This window comes from Chenopodium quinoa, unplaced genomic scaffold, assembly GCF_001683475.1.
Source record: "Chenopodium quinoa cultivar QQ74 unplaced genomic scaffold, ASM168347v1, whole genome shotgun sequence".
Taxonomy (NCBI): Eukaryota; Viridiplantae; Streptophyta; class Magnoliopsida; order Caryophyllales; family Amaranthaceae; genus Chenopodium; species Chenopodium quinoa.
In genome coordinates this window covers 2727231-2746585 of record NW_018742244.1, presented here as the reverse complement: position 1 = coordinate 2746585, position 19355 = coordinate 2727231, and the positions used below count along the sequence as shown (strand labels likewise).

The window sequence follows — 19355 nt, the reverse complement described above, 5'->3', positions numbered from 1 at the left end:
GTACGTAGGACCTGTTCTGTTTAACTTAATTTTAGTTCATCAGTTCAGTTTAGCTTCAATCAGTTTAGTTCAGTTCAGTTCGTAGTTTCCTCCTCTCATAATCAATTCATTTCATTTCTATTCAGTTCAGACTCAATCAGTTTAATTCAGTTCAGTTGTTTTCAGTAAATTAAAACAGGTCTATAGTACTTTTAATTTTGTAAGTGCATGTTATTACTCAATTTATTTATTGGGTACTTATATATATGAGTATTTGATTAAATGTTATTCTAATTAAACTAAAGACACACTTGGATTAAATACGTATTTCATATTCCTCATTCCAATCCTAATAGTAGTACTATTATGAATCTATCAATGCATCATTGTACTATAACCAACCCAGCACCAAGGTCGCCGATCTCATCTGCAACCACGAAACCCACCACAACAACGCCGCACCCAGAAACCCACGAACCTAGCACCACAAACCCAGCAAACCCATGAAACTCGTAACCCGCCGATCTGAAACCCACGAAACCCGACCCACGAATCAAACCCACGAAACCATACCCAAAATTTCACTATCTCCTCAAATTTTTTCAGATTTATAAAACCTCAAATCAGAAATATGGCACTAGTAGAATAAATGTGATGGGAAGCTATTATTGGGAAGCGGTTTTAATAATCTGCTTCCCATTACTAATAAAAAAATAATAATAAAACCAATGAAATGGCAAGTGGTTTTGGCGCGAACCGCTTGCAATTTAACTAATGGCAAGCGGTTTAGGGTTGAACCGCTTACCATTAGTTAAATTGGCAATCGGTTCAACCCCAAACCGCTTGCCATTTTAAAAAAAAAAACCCTAAAACTGTGCCCACCCCTCCCTTTATTTCTCTCTCTCCTCTTTCTTTACTCAGCTCTCTCTCTCTCTCCTCTTTCATTTTCGGTGCTCTATCTCTCTCCTCTTTCTTTTTCCCGTTTTCCCCCTCTCTCCTCTTCTCTTTCCTTCAATCCTTTCTTCTTTCACTTTCTTTTTTTCTTTGTTCTTTCTCATGTCCAAAAAATCGAACCAAAACCAAAAAAATTCGAGCAAATTCAACCAAAACACCAAGTTTTCGAGCAGATTGAGGACAATTTCGAGCAAATTTCGAGTGCAATTTCAAGCAAATTCGTGCATGCGTTTGGGTGTTCAAGTTTTTTAGGTCAAATTCGACCATGAAAACTCTAGATCTAGAGTTTTTATGGTCGAATTTGACCTTTAAAACCTTAATTTCAAGCTTTTCATGGGGGTGGGTGGAGGTCGTGGTGGGCTAGATGATTTTTTTTTTTTAAGGTGGGTCGATTTTTTTTTTTTTTTAAATTTCGATTTTAGATTTATTTTTGGTGTGGGTACAGTCGTGGTGGGTGGTGGGTCGTGGTTTGGGTGGGGTCTGGTCGTGGTTTGGTTGGGGGTCTGGTTGTGTGGGTGAGGGTTGTGGTTTGGGTTAGGGTTTTGGTGGGTTTCGGTGAGGATTTTGGTGGGTGGGGGTTAGTTGGTGGTTCTGGTGGGTGAGGGGTGGTGGGGGGTCGTGGTGGGTTTTGGTGGGTTTCGGTGAAGGTTTGGTGGGTGGGGGTCATCAGTTGGGGTTCTGATGGTGGTGGCTGCTCGTGGGGGTCGTGGTGCTGAACAGTGGTGTTGGTGGTCGTGGCTGGAAGTTTGATCTATAACATGAGTTTTTTTTTTTTTTTTTTTTTTATTATTTGTATTAATTTTATTTATTAATTTTTTTTAATATAAATGTAATATTACGACAAATAATTAATAAAAATATTAATGTTTTTACATATGTTTGGTTTATATATCAATTTTTGTGGAAAAAAACCCAATTTTTTTTTTTTTTATTTTTTATACCCATAATGGGCAGCGGTTTAGCGCCAAAACCGTTGCCCTTTCTCTAGTTATGGCAAGCGGATATGAACCGCTTGCCATTTAAATGGCTAATGGCAAGCCACCTAATCCCATGCGGTTCAAAATCGCTTCCCATTAGGGAGTTTGAACCGCTTGCCATTACGTTTATTCTACTAGTGTGGGTGAATTATAATTGATAAAATTTAAAAATAAAACAAATTGAGTCCACACGATTCAATTTTCTAGAAGGCGAAAGGCAAACCCTTAAAATCAAATGAGAAAGTGCCCACAAACTAAGTTCATTCAAGAAATTCATTACACCTTAAGAGCGCATATATACAAGAAAAATAAAATAATACGGAGTATCGCATTGAATTAGATTCGATTGAACTGACCACCAACCCCTGTAATTTTCCGCCATGTGCAGCTAGAAATAGAATAGTAAACACACTAGGGTCGAACTTCTCTCAGGTCCAAACTTCTCTTTCTCTCTCTTCCTTCCTCTTGATATTCTTCAATTTATGCCCCAGAAAATTCAACAAAATCTATAAAATTAAATCCCAAAAAATTTTCAGCTCAATTATCAAAATTTCAAACAAAAACCCAATAATGATCATTACAACCAAAGCTTCAAAATTCCTCAACCTCCCCAGTCCAATATTTTAATTTTCTGAAAATTTAACAACAATAATCGCAAATACATTTATAATAATCAACAAACAATGCAACAACATTAAAATAAAATTAAAAATAATCAAATAAAACAGGACAATATGAAGGTGAGCAGTAGTAGACTGGCGACCAAAGGAGTATTGTATAAGATGTCAGAGAGAGACACAGAGTAGAAAAAGATAGTCGTGCATGCTGATTGCTGATGGTGTTTTAAAGCACGATGTGATCCAATTGTATACCTTACAACTATTAATTGAACAAAATATTTACATTTTTAAAGAGGAAATATACCAATTGCACAGATGAGTAATTATCAGGAGAATATTCAATTTCAATTGATCAAATAGTAACCAAACCTGAAAATCTACGAAATAAATCATTTCTACTTACTAGTTGTGCCATCGCGCGCGATGCGCGCGATAGCCCAATAAACTAATATTAAGCATCGGTAATATAGTATCATAAGTGAATGTGTAATAATACTTATTGTTGTATTTATTGTTAAGAAGTAGAAACGATTATTATTGTTTTGTTAAATAATTATACTTTGATGTTTGTCAAAAATGTAAGAATAATTAAGCATTTTGTAATTAAGTATAGAAATATTATTCATATTGTATACAAGTATATTAATATTGTATAAAATTACCTCACCTTTTTAAAAATTACTCACCCCTAAAGTATTTACTTATCCTTATAGAATTTATTAAACCCTAGAAATCATACCAAATTTCCCACCTTTAAGTAGTTTTCTCACCCCCTAAATGTCATAATAGTTTGCCTACCTCTAAAAATCAAATACAAATTACCCTTAAATAATTTGTTCACACCCAAAGAATTTTCTCACTCCTAAAAATCATATTCAAATTACATTACCCTAAAATAGTTTGCTCACCTCCGTATAGTTTGCTCATGCCTAAATAATTTGCTTGCCCTTTAAAAATTGTATACATCATCGAAGGCTGCATCTTGTACAACATATTCTTGTGCAAATAAAAGCTGCCTTTGATTAATTATAAAAAGCACTATCCTCTGTTACACACATCACAACTCATCTAGCTTAATTGGTTCTGATTTCACATCTAAGATCGAGCAACATTCGTATGGTCGGTATCCTTCACTGGCTTCAAATCCTCGACTAACATGATTATCAACCTGCAGCGGGCATCAAATAAAATAAGCAAATAAACACCACCGCTTTCCTGCCAAACATATTTGAATTCAATGAAAATAAACACATTACCATGTATGTATAAGTTAATAAGAAAAGCATAATACAAGAAAACTTCAATGCAATACTTACCTGCAAATCCCAGACAATCCAAACTCAAACAGGATAACAAGAAATAGATACGCAAAATACAACAACATATCATTCACAAGCAAATCCTACGTACAAAGCACATGTGATATATACAATACCCACAATTGATTTTACAACAGAATCCCATCATACATACTAATCACTCCATAATGTGTGAAAACATTCAACAATAATACGATTAATAAACAAGCAATTCAACAAAAACATAAAGGGGGAAAACATTCAACAATGTAGAAGTAATCTAAAAAAAAGGAAAATTAATTAAATTGTCTTAGATAATAATTATATCAAATTTTAGGGTATGGTATTGACTGTATTGAGTAGCAAAAAGAGCTATAGAGCTCAAGTAAACGAATAGTGTACTAATTAAAATAAACGAATAGTGTACTAATTAGAGTAAAAATTACACTAAACAGTTTTTCATCCTTGTTCCTTCCTTCAAATCCATTGCAATCTTATCTTCTTTATTTCATATACCATTTTTTTTCTCTCTATTTCCTTCCTCCATAGCATCTAAGTCTCTTCAACAATTAAACGCTTAGAATGATCTCTTAAATTGTTTCTCACCTCTCTCTCTATCTCTCTCTCCCACTTTTTTTAATGCCTTTGAAAATTATAGGTCAAACTTGTTCCCATATCATTCATTCCTTTAAAAGCCCATGGCCCATACTCTTTCTCTTAGTCTTTTTCTTTCTTTCTAATCCATTTTGTCCCTATTCTATCCTATAAAAGACATTGAAAATTATAGGTTACACTTGCTTCCTTTTCCCCCAAGCCCTTCCCCCCCCCCCCCCCCCCTTTTTCCCTAACCCCCTTTATTTTACTCAACTTCTCTAGCTTCTCTTCTCTCTATCTACCTCTTTATTTCGGCCTCTCTATCCCTTTCTCTCTTCCCCAACCTATCTCTCTCTCTCCTAGCCCCACTTTCCCTTATTGTTCTATTTCTATCTCTTTTGACCCTTATTGCTCTCTTGTGGCCTTGTTTCTCATTTTCCCTTTATTTCACTCGCTCTTTCTCCAACTCCTCTTTCTTGCTATCTCTCTCTCTTCTTCCGTCTTCTGACCCCTTTTTCTCACCCTCTATCTCTCTCCCTACCCCTTTTTCTTTCTCTCTCTCTCCCTCTTCTGACCCCTCTCTTCTCACGGTGTGCCCCTCCTCTTCTATCCTAGCCTGCCCTATATTCCCTTTTTTTCCTCCCTCTCTCTACTTTTTTCCACCTATCCCTCTCCACACTTGCTTCCTTTTCCCCCAAGCCCTCTTCCCCCCCCCCTTTTCTCCCTAACCCCCATTATTTTTCTCAACTTCTCTAACTTCTCTCTATTTGCCTCTTTATTCCGACCTCTCTATCCTTTTCTCTCCCGGGCCTTTCCTCTCTCTTCCCCAACCTATCTTTCTCTCCTAGCCCCACATTTCCTTATTGTTCTATTTGTATCTCTTTTGACCCATATTGCTCTCTCGTGGCCTTGTTTCTCATTCCCCCTTTATTTCACTCGCTCTTTCACCCAACTCCCCTTTCTTGCTATCTCTCTCTCACTCTCTTCTTTCGGCTCCTCTGACCCCTTTTTCTCACCCTCTAATCTCTCTCCCTACCCCTTTTTCTTTCTCTCTCTCCAGACCCCTCTCTTCTCATGGTGTGCCCCCACATAGTAGAGAAATTGCTCACCTTAAAACACACAATCAACCTCTTACTCCTCAATTCAGTCAATAGATTAGCTTATAAACTTCCAAAACTTTTTAAAGCATGAAAAATTATCAACAAATCATCACAACCGGATCCAAAATTCTCAAACCCAAAAAAATCTGATCAACTTTAATCTAAAATTAAACCCAAATGGGTACCTCAAACATCAAACAAACCCCACTTAATAAATCAACTTAAATAAACCAAATCGGATAAGATCAAGCAATTGGGTCATCAAATTAATGAGGCATTGAAGATACACCCAAATAACAAAATCTAAGGAAAATCAAAGGGTTTTTTTCCCCATAAATTAACTTGGTAGAAAGGTATATAACTCAGCGTCCTTAAATACTGTTTTTTAGTCCAATATTTGTTCAATTTAACTATGGTGTATGGTTCTATCTCAATCATTGTCGATGGTGTATGGTTTCAATATGCATATTTAGGCATGTCTAATTTGAGTTATATTATGTCAATTTTCTGATCAGTACCAATAAAAGTGAGCTTCACTAACATCGATTAATGTCTTAATGATAAAAAAAAATTACAAACATAAATCAATAAAAAATTGTCAATTAAATTTTTAAACTGGCAAAATGCAAAGGCCTAAGGCTCACTTCTGATCTAATACCGAGAGCCGAAGATGCCACGGCAGCTACCATCAATATAATTAAAGTCAAAACTTGGCAAGCCTCCCAAAGGAACCGCTAAACCAAGTAAGAAAAATAAAAGGACAGGTTAAGGTTTCTATGACATTAGCTCTAATTGGGTTAGATATGCATAGAATAAAGAGCACCATAGGAACCGCCAGTTTTATGTTCTGATTTCCATTTTTTTCAAAAAACTCATTAAGTAGTCAATTGGTGTGGCAAGACCCTTTTCATTGGCCATAGCTATCATGGCAATGCCTAGAGCATATACTAATGCATATTACATCAGCTAATCAACTAAGTCCATAACCCCCTTCTTGATTCCGACAGCTTATGCACAACCATTAACCATTAAGCTAAACCCAACAAGATGTCAATTAATAAAGCTTACTTTAATTGGGACAAATTAAACTAAGATAATTAATAATACTTTTTCAGCTAGAGACTAAGGGGGTAATGTTCATATAGAGCTGAAATGATGAAAAATGATTGATTAAATATGTGCAGTCCTGTCACTATATAGTAGTGCCATAAATTACGAATGGAGTAAGTTCACGTTAATGAATACCGTATTATCATAAACTTTCGGTATAGAAAGAAAGCAAGAGAGAGGTGGGGCAGAAATTCATACTCGTCAACAAATTGAATAAGATTTAGTAGCTCCTCTTTACAGCTACCAACATAAAAGAAGTCATCAACCACAATATCATAACCTTTTTTATGCCCATTATTACGTCTCTAAGAAAAACACGATCACCAAGGCTATGCTTCCAAGCAAAGTTGCTTTGTTAGACATTTAAGATGCAATGCAACATGCCATTAGTAAATACAAATGAGACTCCTTTAATCTATCTATTTTTTTTATACCAGTAATTAAATCTGCATCCATAGGCCTTTTACGAACTTAATCTACTATGGCACTTCCAAGTCTTCCATAGTCATGCCACTTCATTTGTCTTAAATAATTTATGAACACTATTTAATTTTGTCAATACTTAATAATACAAGATATAAAATATACTCCATTACTCCCTCTCATCAAATAGTTCTCGGACCTATTTGATCTGCTACATTATCAATAAAACATGAAAATTTTACAATAATAAAAAACAATGTCTTGCAATAAATTTATGAAATCATCAATTTGCAACAAACACAGTTTCTATTACTCCCCTTAATCACATTAAATCATGATATATACCCTTTCACAAGTCACACCATGAAAATCACTCATTTATTTTGTAAAATTGCAGGGGGAAAAAAAATCATCTGATGCGCACATTCAATAATACATCAACATAGCCAAATTAATAATCAATCAAGAAAATCAATCAAAAGCGAGATATTAGTGACAAAAATTACAGTAATTTAAAAGTAGAGGAGAGAGAGAAAACAGACAAAGTGGTAAGAGTATTGACCCATCCTACTCAAAGAGACGGTGTCGCCGGCAGAAAGAGTAACCATTGATAGCAATATTACTGAGATTGCAGCACAGAAAAAATCAAAATAATTGCATAATACCTCTTGAGGAGGAGCATATTTAGTCTGATATTCGACTTTAGTGCGAGGTGTACGAATTTGTGTCGGAGAATACAGGAAGTGTCGAATTGGTTGGAGAAGAGGTAACTGTAGACGGTTGCAACATTCAATAATTCATCCATAAAAAAATTGATCAATACTACGCTTATTTTTCTGGGTTTCGGGTCCTACAAATTTGAATCCTTGCCGTAAATGGCTTATCTTAGCTTCGAGATGAAACCCAACTCTGCAAAATTAAACCATTACACTAATTGTCACCTCGTGTAGGTGCGAAATTGAAGTAATTCTATCCCCTATTCTACACTGTCAATTAAATAGTTGTGAAATTAAACCAAACCCTAGATTGTCAAATTGATATTCCATAATTATATAATAAATAAAAAGGAATTAAAAAAAGCTAAAGAACATACCTCAGCTTCAATGAAAAACTTGTAATACGCTTCAATGGAGAAGAAACTACCCTAATATTCTGAAAGTTTGTGTTTTTGGGTTTAGGGGAAAAATGGATTAAGGAGAGATGCGTGCAGAGTGGAGAGTGAAGAGAGAGAAAATGAAGTGAGAAAGGAAAGATAGAGTGATAGTGAGAAAGACTGGTTTTAACAAAGACTGGTTCAAAGGAGAGAGAAAGCAAATGGAAGGTTTGAATGGTGGAGCATGAAAAGGGGAAAAGGCAGGACTGAGAGAAGACCAAGAAGACAAAGTGCTGAAATTAAGCCTGAAGGGCAATTTCGAAAATAAAAAATAGCTCGAGGGTATAAACGGAAGCACACTATGCATTGGGAGATAAAAGTATTTTAACAAAGACACAAGGGTAAAGGCGTTATTACACTATTAATTTCGAATAGTAACACATGTTGTGGCTTTTGAAGGGTTGTAGAAGATTTGGGATAATCTAAAAACAACATTCAATGGTAGAAGTTGCAGGAATCTGCAGTATCACACTATCACATGCTCATATTCTTAAGTCTTAATAGTCACTTAGATGAGAACTCTATAATATCTAGGCTTGTTCACGGATCGGATATCCTCTAGAAATCTAAAAACAACATTCAATGGTTGATGATAATATTTAAAGGGAGTACCTCTAGAAAACGGGGTATTTTTATGAGCAAAAAACTTTGAGATTGTTTATAACAGTTAAGGCATATGATTAAGAAAGACAAACCATCTAGTTATCACAACTTCAGGAAATAAATATGAGAGAAAAATATTATTTGAGCAATTTTCAATTCAAGCACAACAAAGTAAGTTACATTAGCAAGAAGCAAGTCTATGTACCAAAATATCGGGGCCTTTGGGGCTATATAGGTTCGGTATGTCCTGCATTCCATTAAAGTGCTGATCAATAACACTGGTGGCATTGAAGATCATAGGTGAGCAAATATTTGCATAAGCACCACTTAGCTTGATAAACTCCCAGTAGCAAAGCAACATGACATGGTTGTTTTTATCAGTACCTTGTATAAGTTTTACACCGTTATGTGCATCAGACATTTGAAACAAAAGACAATTTAGAAAAGCAATAGCATTGCAAAAGACGTACTTCCTCCGTTTTTTTTTTTTTTTTTATTGCACCATAGGAGGTTGACACAAGATTTTTGGTAGTGGAAAAAAGGATAAGAGAAAGGTAAAAGTACAAGATTGCCTTTGTGATTGTATACATAAAAAAAATTAAGTGTTGAAAAGTAAGGGTATATTTGGTATTTGTAATGTGAATACAAGTATTTCTTTTCCTAAAATAGAAATGGTGCAATATTTGTGATACTTCCTTAAAAGGCAAGTGGTGCAATATTTAAAAAACGGATCGGAGGAAGTATATATAAAACGATACCTTTTTTTAAAATAAAAAAAAAATAAACAAAAGCAATACTCTTATTATTTCAACTAATCATTAATCATTATCCCTCTATCAGAACAAGAGTTGTTCTATGTTATTGAACATACATTAAGTGAATCAATGAAATCTAAACAAAGCTGCAAAAAAGACTGAATGATAAATAATGAAAAGTAGATCAGAATGGGCGGATAGTAGGAAGAGGCGTAGGACAGTGTTGGAGCTCAAGTAGTGTGTGGTTGTAAGACTTGTATTCCTCAAATTGTGTAAACTCGGTAGACTGTAAATGATCCTGATCTAGAACTCGACCCAAGGTGTTCAAGGTAGATGACCTTATATCACACAAAAGCACTTCATTTGCAGCAGTTACGATATAAAGCAAACATTTGTTGGTGGGGTGTACATTGATGGCACGAATTCCAGATAATACTGAACGCGATCTTCCAGTCTTGTCAATGCATAAAATGAAACCAGACCTCGTCCACCAAACTTTAACCTCATTATTATTGTCAATAACTTGATTGATATCGAGCTCTTGGTAACCGATTTCTACACTAATGCCCGCCTTATAATCCACGGCTGTCATCGGAGTAACATCGAATGGATTGAACATCCCGAAGTAGACGTCATAGCAAAGACAGACCATACCCTTACAAACCACACCCTTTTTTACAAATTGTGATTTACGCGGATGATGAAAGAAACACAATTTACCAAGCGTATGCAGTGGAAACCTAACATCAATATCTATCCACTGAGAATTTTCAGAGCAAAAAACAATCACCTTCAAAGTGATAAAAGGATACTTATCACCATATAATCTTTGTTTGTAATCAGTTGGGAATGAAACCACCACAATCCTAAACTTGTAATCATCGATATTATAATTATTATTGTTATTAGTGAAGGGATCTTGGCAAATTAGACAAGACCAACGATAGCGCAGGGATGGATATGGAGACAGAGTAGGGGCACCACAAGCAAGTGGTACCCCCTACTTGACAACTTTCACTTTAATTTTTTTAGTGTAATTCATAATGAATTTATAAAATATATATAAATTGTCAATTTTTTTTTTTTTTAGTGTCATGCTCCATCTAATTATAAAGCTTGTGTAAAAAAAAAAATGGTCTCCCACCTACAGGCTACAACCAAGTGGTCATATCCGACATGCGCTTCACCAAGACATTCCAGCTGGACTTGAACTCCATCTTTCACCTTCTTGGAGAACTTACATTTAAACTAACATTACATAGTCATAAAATACGCTCCGACTCTAATATCTTCGTAGTGGCTCAATAAGCTCAAAATTATTATAAATCTGCAAATTCCTACAAAATAATACCAACTCTGCAAAAATACTAGAAAACATATACTACCTCCGTTAACCATTATCTGCAACTTTTACTAAAAATGGACGCTAAAAATTATGTGCAACATTTCCAAACCTTTCCATATTTAGTAAAAAAAAAATTAACAAAATTACAAAAATACCCTTACTTAAAACTTTATAAGATCAATTACATTCTTAAAAACATAATTAATCAATTACTAATCTAACCTAATTAATCTAACTACTCCTATCAAATTTAATTCATCTCCCCCAATAACTCATTAAAATCAACCAAACTAGTTCAAAATCATCCAATTTCTCCACATTCATACCCTAATTTTTCACCCAATTCATCTTTCCCATTACCTTTCTCCCTCCTCCTTCAAACTCAATCAGATCTGGTATCACCAAGAAGAAGGTGACGAAGAAGAAGACGACGAAGAAGATCTGGTAATCAGATCTGGTATCACCAAGAAGAAGGTGACGAAGAAGAAGACGACGAAGAAGATCTGGTATTCGGTGGGTGTGGCGGTTTCTTTGGTGGTTTTGGGTTCGAATTGGGGTGGGTCGTAATTCTGGGTTCGAATTGTGGGTTTCGTTTCTGGTGGGTTGGTCGTTTTTGGTGGGTGGTCGTTCTCGGTGGGTGGTTTTCGTAGGTGGGTGGTTTTCGCAGGTGGTTTTCGTAGGTGGGGTTTCGCAGGTCGTTCTCGGTGGGTGGTTTTCGTGGGTGGGTTTTCGTAGGTGGGTTTTGGTGGTTCCGTCAGTGGGTTTGGAGGGTGGTCGTCCATCTGGGAAAAGGTGTGTGTTCGTGGAGGTGGTGGTTCTGTCGGTGGGTTTCGGTGGCTGGGGTGCTAGATTGTTCTTTCGATTTTTTTTTTTTTATTATTAACTATTAATGACATACCCTTACTTTGTGTTAAACGCCATTAAGAAGTTTTGCATTGGAGTCCGTTCCTCACCCCAAAGTTGCAGATAATGGTTAACGGAGGAAGTATTATTAATAAAATAGCTCCGCATAGCTCAAACAAGCACAAATATGACCATGGGACGGGGAATTAATATATTTATAAAATAGACTCATCACCTGTTCTCTTCAACTTATTTTCAGTTCAGTTCAGCTCAGTTCAACTCCAATAAGTTTAGTTCTTATCTTAATTTCCTTCTTTCATAAAATATTCAGTTCAGTTCAATTTAGTTCAGCTCCAATAAGTTCATTTCATTTCAGTTCATTCTAAACCTATACCTTAATTATGTGAGCCAAACACCCCCTATAAGATTTGGAATATTATTATTATTATTATACTTGTATTATACAAATATATTTAGATAAAAAAATTATCTAAAAAGAAAGGGGGAGTTTTAAAAAGAAAAAACAACACCAAAATTTGACATGTGTCACTTCTGGTGTCTGTTTTAGTATTAAGCTAGCTTAGGCCCCGTGCCAAGCACGATAAGTCTAAACTTTTTTTTTTGTAAAAAATAATTATATCTAACAAATAAAAGTGATGTTTTAAAGTAACTCTTTAATATCAATAATATGAATCAATTTTATTATTACAACTTTTTCTCGCAAACTCTAATATTACTCTGTTTATTATATAAATAAAAAAGAGTTGAAATAATATTTTAGGTAAATGTATATGGAAGAATTGTGAACACCAAATAAAAACGAATATATTTGTCATAAATATTATATAATAAAATATTTGGTATAATTTATTATACTATATCAAGTATTAATTACTTATTTTTTTTCTCTTTTTTCATACCAAATACACATATACCAAAAAAATCATTACTTACTTTTTAACTTATGCATACAATATTCTCTACTTTTTATTATCCTCATACAACATTCTTCACTTTTTATCTTTTTTTATACAATATTCCTCTACCTTTTCCATCCTCCTTAAAAACCGTACTTTTTAAAGTTATTTGCCTGTAATTATGGGACGAAGGGAGTAGAAAATAATATATTTTCCTATATTTCTAATAGGATTAGGGATAAGTGTCAATATCAAAATTTAGTTTTATGTCAAAACAAAGAAGTGCGTGTAACATTTATTAAAACACGATCACATTTGATAAATGTAACACTTATTAAGGGAGTAACAACGTTTTTATAAAAAACCTTAATAATTTTTTTGGCAAGCTAATTAAAACCATATTGTAAAAAAATAAAAAAATAAAATAAAAAATAAAATAAAAATAGCAAGAATTTTTAGTAACGACAAAGAAAATAGATTTAACAAAATCAAACAATAATTAACTTGGGAATGATTAAGAATCCAAATACATAGCCTAGCTAATTAAGAAGTTAAAATATATATAAAGTGTCGATATTTAAGTCCCTCGAGTAGGGTTTTTTCTCTGTTTCCTCTGTTAGGGTTTCGTGTGTGTTTTTTTTTACAATTTTCGTGTGCAATCCCCCTATTCTGACCCAAAGTTTAATAATTTCGTTCCCAAATCTCTGTCTGGTGCATTATGGATGATAAGTTATTGGAAGCGTGGGATAGTTTGAAGCTGACGGATGAAGAAAATGCAGTTCTGGGGGTATCAAGTTCGCTGGATGTCGAGGTGGACAATGATCAAAGAATTGCCCTGTCTTTGGTTGGCAAACTGCTTACCAAGAAGTCGTTCAATGTCGAAGCCATGAAACGAGTTCTAAAAAATCTATGGCGCATTGATGATAACGTAGCAATTCGGGCAGTTGACACAAATCTGTTTGTGTTTCAATTCTTCAGTGCGGAGGATAGAAACAAGGTACTAGATGAGAGGCCATGGGCTTTCGATAATCAAACTCTGCTGCTTAAGGAAATTTGCGCCGATGAACAACCATCTGATGTTTCCTTTGATTGTTGCCCCTTCTGGATAAGACTTCTCGATGTCCCCTATGGTAAGCGTACTTCTCGATTTGCTAGGGATGTGGGTAATTGTATTGGTGAATGTATTGAGGTTGATGAGTCGGATCCTCTAGGCTGGGAGGAATATGTTAGGGTGAAGGTTATGGTGAACATCAGCAAACCCCTCAGACGTGGTATGAAGATAGCTGTTGATTCGGGACACACCAAATGGATTGGGTTCAAGTATGAACGTCTTAGTGATTTTTGCTATTATTGTGGTCGTATTGGCCATAATGATAAAGATTGTGAAGAGAAAGACAATTGTGATGGTGAATCGACTATTGTGTTCCAGTATGGGCCGTTTCTGTCGGCCTCCCCTCACCGTCCTAAATGGTCTGCTGTTGAACGGGAGAAGGAGAAGAGGTGGGTGGACAGTTTGGCAAAAAGAGGAAGGGTACAGAAGTCGAACTACAATGATCCTTCAGAAATCCGTCTTGGTCCTCCTGGGGCAGCGAGGAAGCTTCTGTTTTCTTCTCCGATGACTGATATGGCTACTACACCAAAACCCCGCGCTATTTCTTTGAAGGCCGTGGCTGATGAGAGTGGTGGGAAGTTGGTTTTGAGACCTGTCGTAGCTTTGGATAGTGCCAATGTATCAGGGGCGCAATCTTTGAATGCTGAGAACAATTTGGACTTGAGTGGGAGTGATGTTCCTAAGGTAATGTCAGTGGATGGGCCCATGACGCAGAAGGTGGGGTTGACTAATGCTCCATTAGTTACCAAGAATTCTCGAAGGAAAAATAATTAAGGAGGGTGCTGCTGCTATGGACATTACCGAAAATTCTGGTGGGTCAAGGAAAAGAAATGCTGACGCTGTGCTTGAAGAGAATAACAATCTTGCTAGTCAGTCCGAGAAAAAGATGAAGACAGGTTCGAATTGTGAGTCCTATTTTGTTAATGTACAAAAAGTAGAGGGACTTGGGGATGCCCAAGCCCTCGAAAAGCCATGAAAATATTAAGCTGGAACTGCCACGGGATTGGCAACCCGTGGACAGATAGGGCCCTCCAAGATCGTTGTTGGAGGGATAGGCCAAATGTTGTGTTTGTTATGGAGTCAATGATTGACGAAAAACGTTTAAATAAAATTAAGAATAAATGTGGTTATATTGATGGTGTTTGCCTTAGTAGTGTTGGTAAATCGGGTGGTTTGGGGATGTGGTGGAAGGATGTGAAAGCTAATGTGGTTTCTTATTCTGTTCATCACTTTGCTATTGATGTGCTTGATAATAATAATTGTGCAATGTGGAGAACTATTGGCATTTATGGGTGGCCGGAGCAAAATAATAAGCACTTGACGTGGTCCCTTAGGTATTCTCTTAAAGCGAGTTGTAATTTGCCTTGCATTATGTTTGGTGACTTCAATGAAATTATGAGTATGTCTGAGAAAGAAGGGGGCGTCCCGAGAGGGGATAGACTCATGGATGACTTTAGGGAGGCTATGGATAATTGTGCTCTAAGGGACCTGGGGTTCAAAGGCAGTGTGTTTACTTGGGAAAGGGGAAATTCTATGGAGACTTTTGTTAGAGAAAGACTTGATAGATTTGCCGCTGATGATGATTGGTGTAACTTGTTCCCGGACTTCGAGGTTCGAAACATGCCTATTTTCAAATCGCACTCTGATCATGCTCAAATTCTGCTTTCTACTGAGAAAAAGAGGGAAAGACACAATGTTTGTTCGGCTTTCAAGTTTGAAGCTTTATGGCTCTCCCAGGAAGAATGTGGCTCGGTGGTGGCTCAAGGGTGGTCTGATAGTGCTGGGCTTACTATGGCGCGGAGGGTGGCTGTTTGTGGTGTGAAGTTGGCGTCGTGGGCGGCTCTTACCTTCGGCTCTGTGAAAAAGCGAATTAAAGAGGGGGAGGAGAAATTGAAGGAGCTGAAAACTGGTGTGATGGATGGTGCAAAATTAGAGGAATGTAATTCTATTGCCATTGATCTTGAAGCATTGTATAAATTAGAGGAATCATACTGGTATGCAAGGGCAAGGCTAAATGAGCTTCGGGATGGCGACAAAAACACTAAATACTTCCACCACAAGGCAAGTCAGAGGAAAGTGCAGAATAGAATTAAGGGTCTTTTTGATGAGAACGGGGAGTGGTTTGAGGAACGGGCGGACTTGGAGAGGCTGATTTCTGCTTACTTCTCAAATCTTTTTGCTACTAGTTCCCCGACGGGGTTTTAGGATGCTATGGAAGGAATAGAAAGGGTTGTTTCTGATGATATGAATATGATGCTGGATTGTGAGCCCACCGCGGAAGAAATTAGAGCAGCTCTTTTCCAGATGCACCCAAACAAAGCCCCCGACCCCGATGGTATGCATGCTCTCTTTTTTCAAAAATTCTGGCATGTGGTTGGTCCTGATATTATTGCTTTTGTGAAGGGGTGGTGGAGGGGTGATGTGAATTTATCGGATACTTGTATTGTGCTTATTCCGAAATGTGAGGACCCTACTCTTTTGTCGGAGTTCAGACCTATTAGTTGCTGCAATGTGATTTATAAAATTGTGTCGAAAACAGTGGCTAATAAATTGAAGGGTATTTTGGATAAGGTGATTTCCCTTAATTAGAGTGCTTTCATTCCGGGTCGTTTGATATCTGACAATGCTCTTGTGGCTTTTGAAATATTTCATGCTATGAAGAAGGGGGGGGAAGGGAAGGATGGTAGCATTGCTTTGAAGCTAGATATGAGAAAAGCTTATGATCGGGTGGAATGGGTCTTTCTGGAGAAGGTTATGTGCAAGATGGGTTTTTCTATGGCATGGATTGGTAGGATTATGAGTTGCTTACAAAGCGTCCAGTTTGCTTTCAAGATTAATGGGGTGGTGTCGGGTTCGGTTACTCCTTCAAGAGGTCTTCGACAAGGTGATCCGATTTCCCCATATTTATTCTTATTATGTGCTGACGCTTTTTCGTGCTTGATTAATAAGGCGGCTGGTGATGGCCTTATCCATGGTGCCAAGATTTGTAGAGGCGCCCCCCGAGTGTCACATTTATTCTTTGCAGATGACAGTATTCTTTTTGCTAGAGCTAATACTCAAGAGTGCTCTGTGATAGCTAATATTATTAGCAAATATGAGAGAGCGTCGGGCCAGAAAATTAATCTAAACAAAACTGAAGTTGCGTTTAGCAAAAAAGTGTGCATCAATCGTTGGCAGGAAATTGTGGATACACTGGGTGTTAGGGAGGTGGAGAAGCATGAGAAATATCTAGGCTTACCAACGATAATTGGGAAGTCTAAGAGAGTCATATTTGCGGGTCTTAAGGAGCGGTTATGGAATAAATTGCAGGGGTGGAAAGAAGAGTTGTTATCTATGCCCGGGAAAGAAGTCTTGATAAAGGTCGTTGCCCAAGCGATTCCGACATATATGATGAGCATTTTGAAGATCCCCGATAGAATTATTGATGAGTTCCATGCGATGTTTGCATTTTTTTGGTGGGGGTCGTCGGCTTCAAGGAAAAAATTGCATTGGCAAAAATGGGAGGACTTGTGTAAACCGAAAAGCCTTGGTGGAATGGGGTTTCGTGACCTTCGGGTTTTCAACCAAGCTCTTTTGGCGAAACAATGTTGGCGTCTCCACCATAATCCAGGTACTCTCCTACATTCTATATTGAAAGCACGTTATTTCAAGAATTGTGATGTTTTGGAGTCTAATAGGGGTTTTGACCCGAGTTATACTTGGAGAAGCATTTGGGGAGCGAAATCATTGTTACTCGAGGGTGTGAAATGGAGGGTTGGGAATGGTTGTAGTATCTCTGTGTGGGACTCGGCATGGCTTCCTGGTAACTCGTCGGTGTGTGTGCCGACTCCTCTAAGTCATAGCAACATGGAGCTGCGAGTTTGTGATTTGATTAATCATGATTCAATGGAGTGGCGTGTGGATGTGATTAGTGATAACTTTAGCGCCGTTGATAAAGCGTTAATTTTATCGATTCCCCTATCTTTTTGTCCAAAGAAAGATGTGATGTTTTGGTGGCCATCAAAGGAAGGTGAATACTCAGTGCGCTCGGGGTATTGGCTGGGCAAGGAGGGCGGTACAAGGATACATACACAACCCCCTGATGATGTTTGGAAGCTTATTTGGGGTTTAAAGACTCCTCCCAAGTTGAATCATTTCTTGTGGAAGGCGTGCAAAGGCTTCTTGGCTGTGAGGGATAGGCTACATTACCGTCATTTAGTTGATAATAAGTTGTGCTCAATATGTGGGAACGGGGATGAAACTATTATACATGCCACATTTGATTGTACTGCAGCTAGGAATATTTGGAATGCAAGTGCCTTCTCATCTCTAATTGATCAAGCCCCATCTACGTGCTTTAGTTCGAGGCTGCTATGGCTAGCTTCGAAGGTTAGTAGTGCTGAGTTGCGTGAGGTGGTTACTTTAGCCTGGGCAGTGTGGTGGTGTCGCAATCAGATTATCTTTGAAAATGCAAATTTTTGTGCAGTAAGTATTGCTTCTAATCTGATGAAATCGGTGCTCGACTATGGTGAGTATGCAAAGAGGGTATTTATGGCGCAAGGTGTCTCATGCCTGCCATCAGTCTCTGCTTGGGTAAGGCCGCACTTGGGTGTGGTTAAAATCAATTGTGATGCCCATTGTGGAAGTCAGACAGGGCTGGGAGTCGTGCTCAGGGACGATGCTGGGAGTTTGCTGGCTGCGGCTGTGCGAAAGGAGAGTGCTGGGTGGGAGTCCTCCGTGGCTGAAGCTGCAGCATGTCGGTTTGGGCTTCAAGTGGCTGCTAGATTGGGCTATGGGGCTGTCATTTTAGAGACGGATGCTCTAAGAGTCGTGAAGGGAGTCTTGAAGATGGATGGCAATTATACTCCTTTTTCTCTCTTGATTGATGATATTAATGTACTTTCTCAAGGTTTTAATGTGTTCTCGATTTCTCATGTAAAACGTGCGGGTAATACCTTAGCACACAATGTGGCTAGGTGGGACTCTAGAGGTTGTAATGAGTTTGTTTGCTTAGGTCCGTTTCCTCAAAGCTTATTAACTTTGGCGGAAATTGACCTCTATTAATTTTTATCCGCAGGTGGTTTCAAAAAAAAAAAAGAATCCAAATACATAGACATTGTGAGTTTTGTGACAAATTGGGATGATAATAGGGCGATGCGAGTCCCCCTCCCCTACCCGCACCCGCAAAATTTCCTCGCTACTCATGCATTGCCCGCGGTGGGTAAAAATTCAACACCCATACCATCTAAGCGGGTAGAAAACTAGATCTACACCCGATCTAGCTCCCACGAGAATATCCACTATCCCTTTTATCTTGAAATACTATTCATATGTATAACCATAACATTTTAATTTGACATAGTAATAGATTATTACATTTTTCACTCACTTATATATTAATATTGTCCAGCATTAACCTTTTTTTTATTAAGTTTGATTAAACTTATAAATTTACGATGTATTGAGGCATCGCCGAGCTAATGACTAGTTTGTTTGTTTGTTTTTTTATTTTTTTAGACCAACTCAAAATAGTAGTTAATTTGTGATAAAACAATAAAAGTAGTAATAAGTTGGCGGGTGGGTAATTGGATGGG

General features: G+C 37.2%; 1 protein-coding gene and 1 long non-coding RNA gene across 4 annotated transcripts; one reads left to right on the top strand and one right to left on the bottom strand.

Moving 5' to 3' along the window:
• Positions 1 to 1809: 1809 nt before the first annotated feature.
• Positions 1810 to 8445, bottom strand: LOC110681634. 3 transcript variants are annotated; one of them, XR_002503301.1, is made up of 4 exons: positions 8149 to 8435; positions 7721 to 7964; positions 3439 to 3698; positions 1810 to 2416 (listed from the first exon to the last, which is right to left on the bottom strand). It is a non-coding gene; the product is annotated as an uncharacterized LOC110681634 (long non-coding RNA). The 3 variants fall into 3 exon arrangements; XR_002503298.1 differs by lacking the exon at positions 1810 to 2416 and having other exon boundaries at positions 3092 to 3698; positions 7598 to 7964; positions 8149 to 8445; XR_002503297.1 differs by lacking the exon at positions 1810 to 2416 and having other exon boundaries at positions 3103 to 3698; positions 8149 to 8434.
• Positions 8446 to 14754: 6309 nt separating this feature from the next.
• Positions 14755 to 15987, top strand: LOC110737301. The gene has a single exon (XM_021917662.1). The coding sequence runs from the start codon at positions 14755 to 14757 to the stop codon at positions 15985 to 15987; it is 1233 nt and encodes a 410-aa protein (XP_021773354.1).
• The last annotated feature ends 3368 nt before the right edge of the window (positions 15988 to 19355 follow it).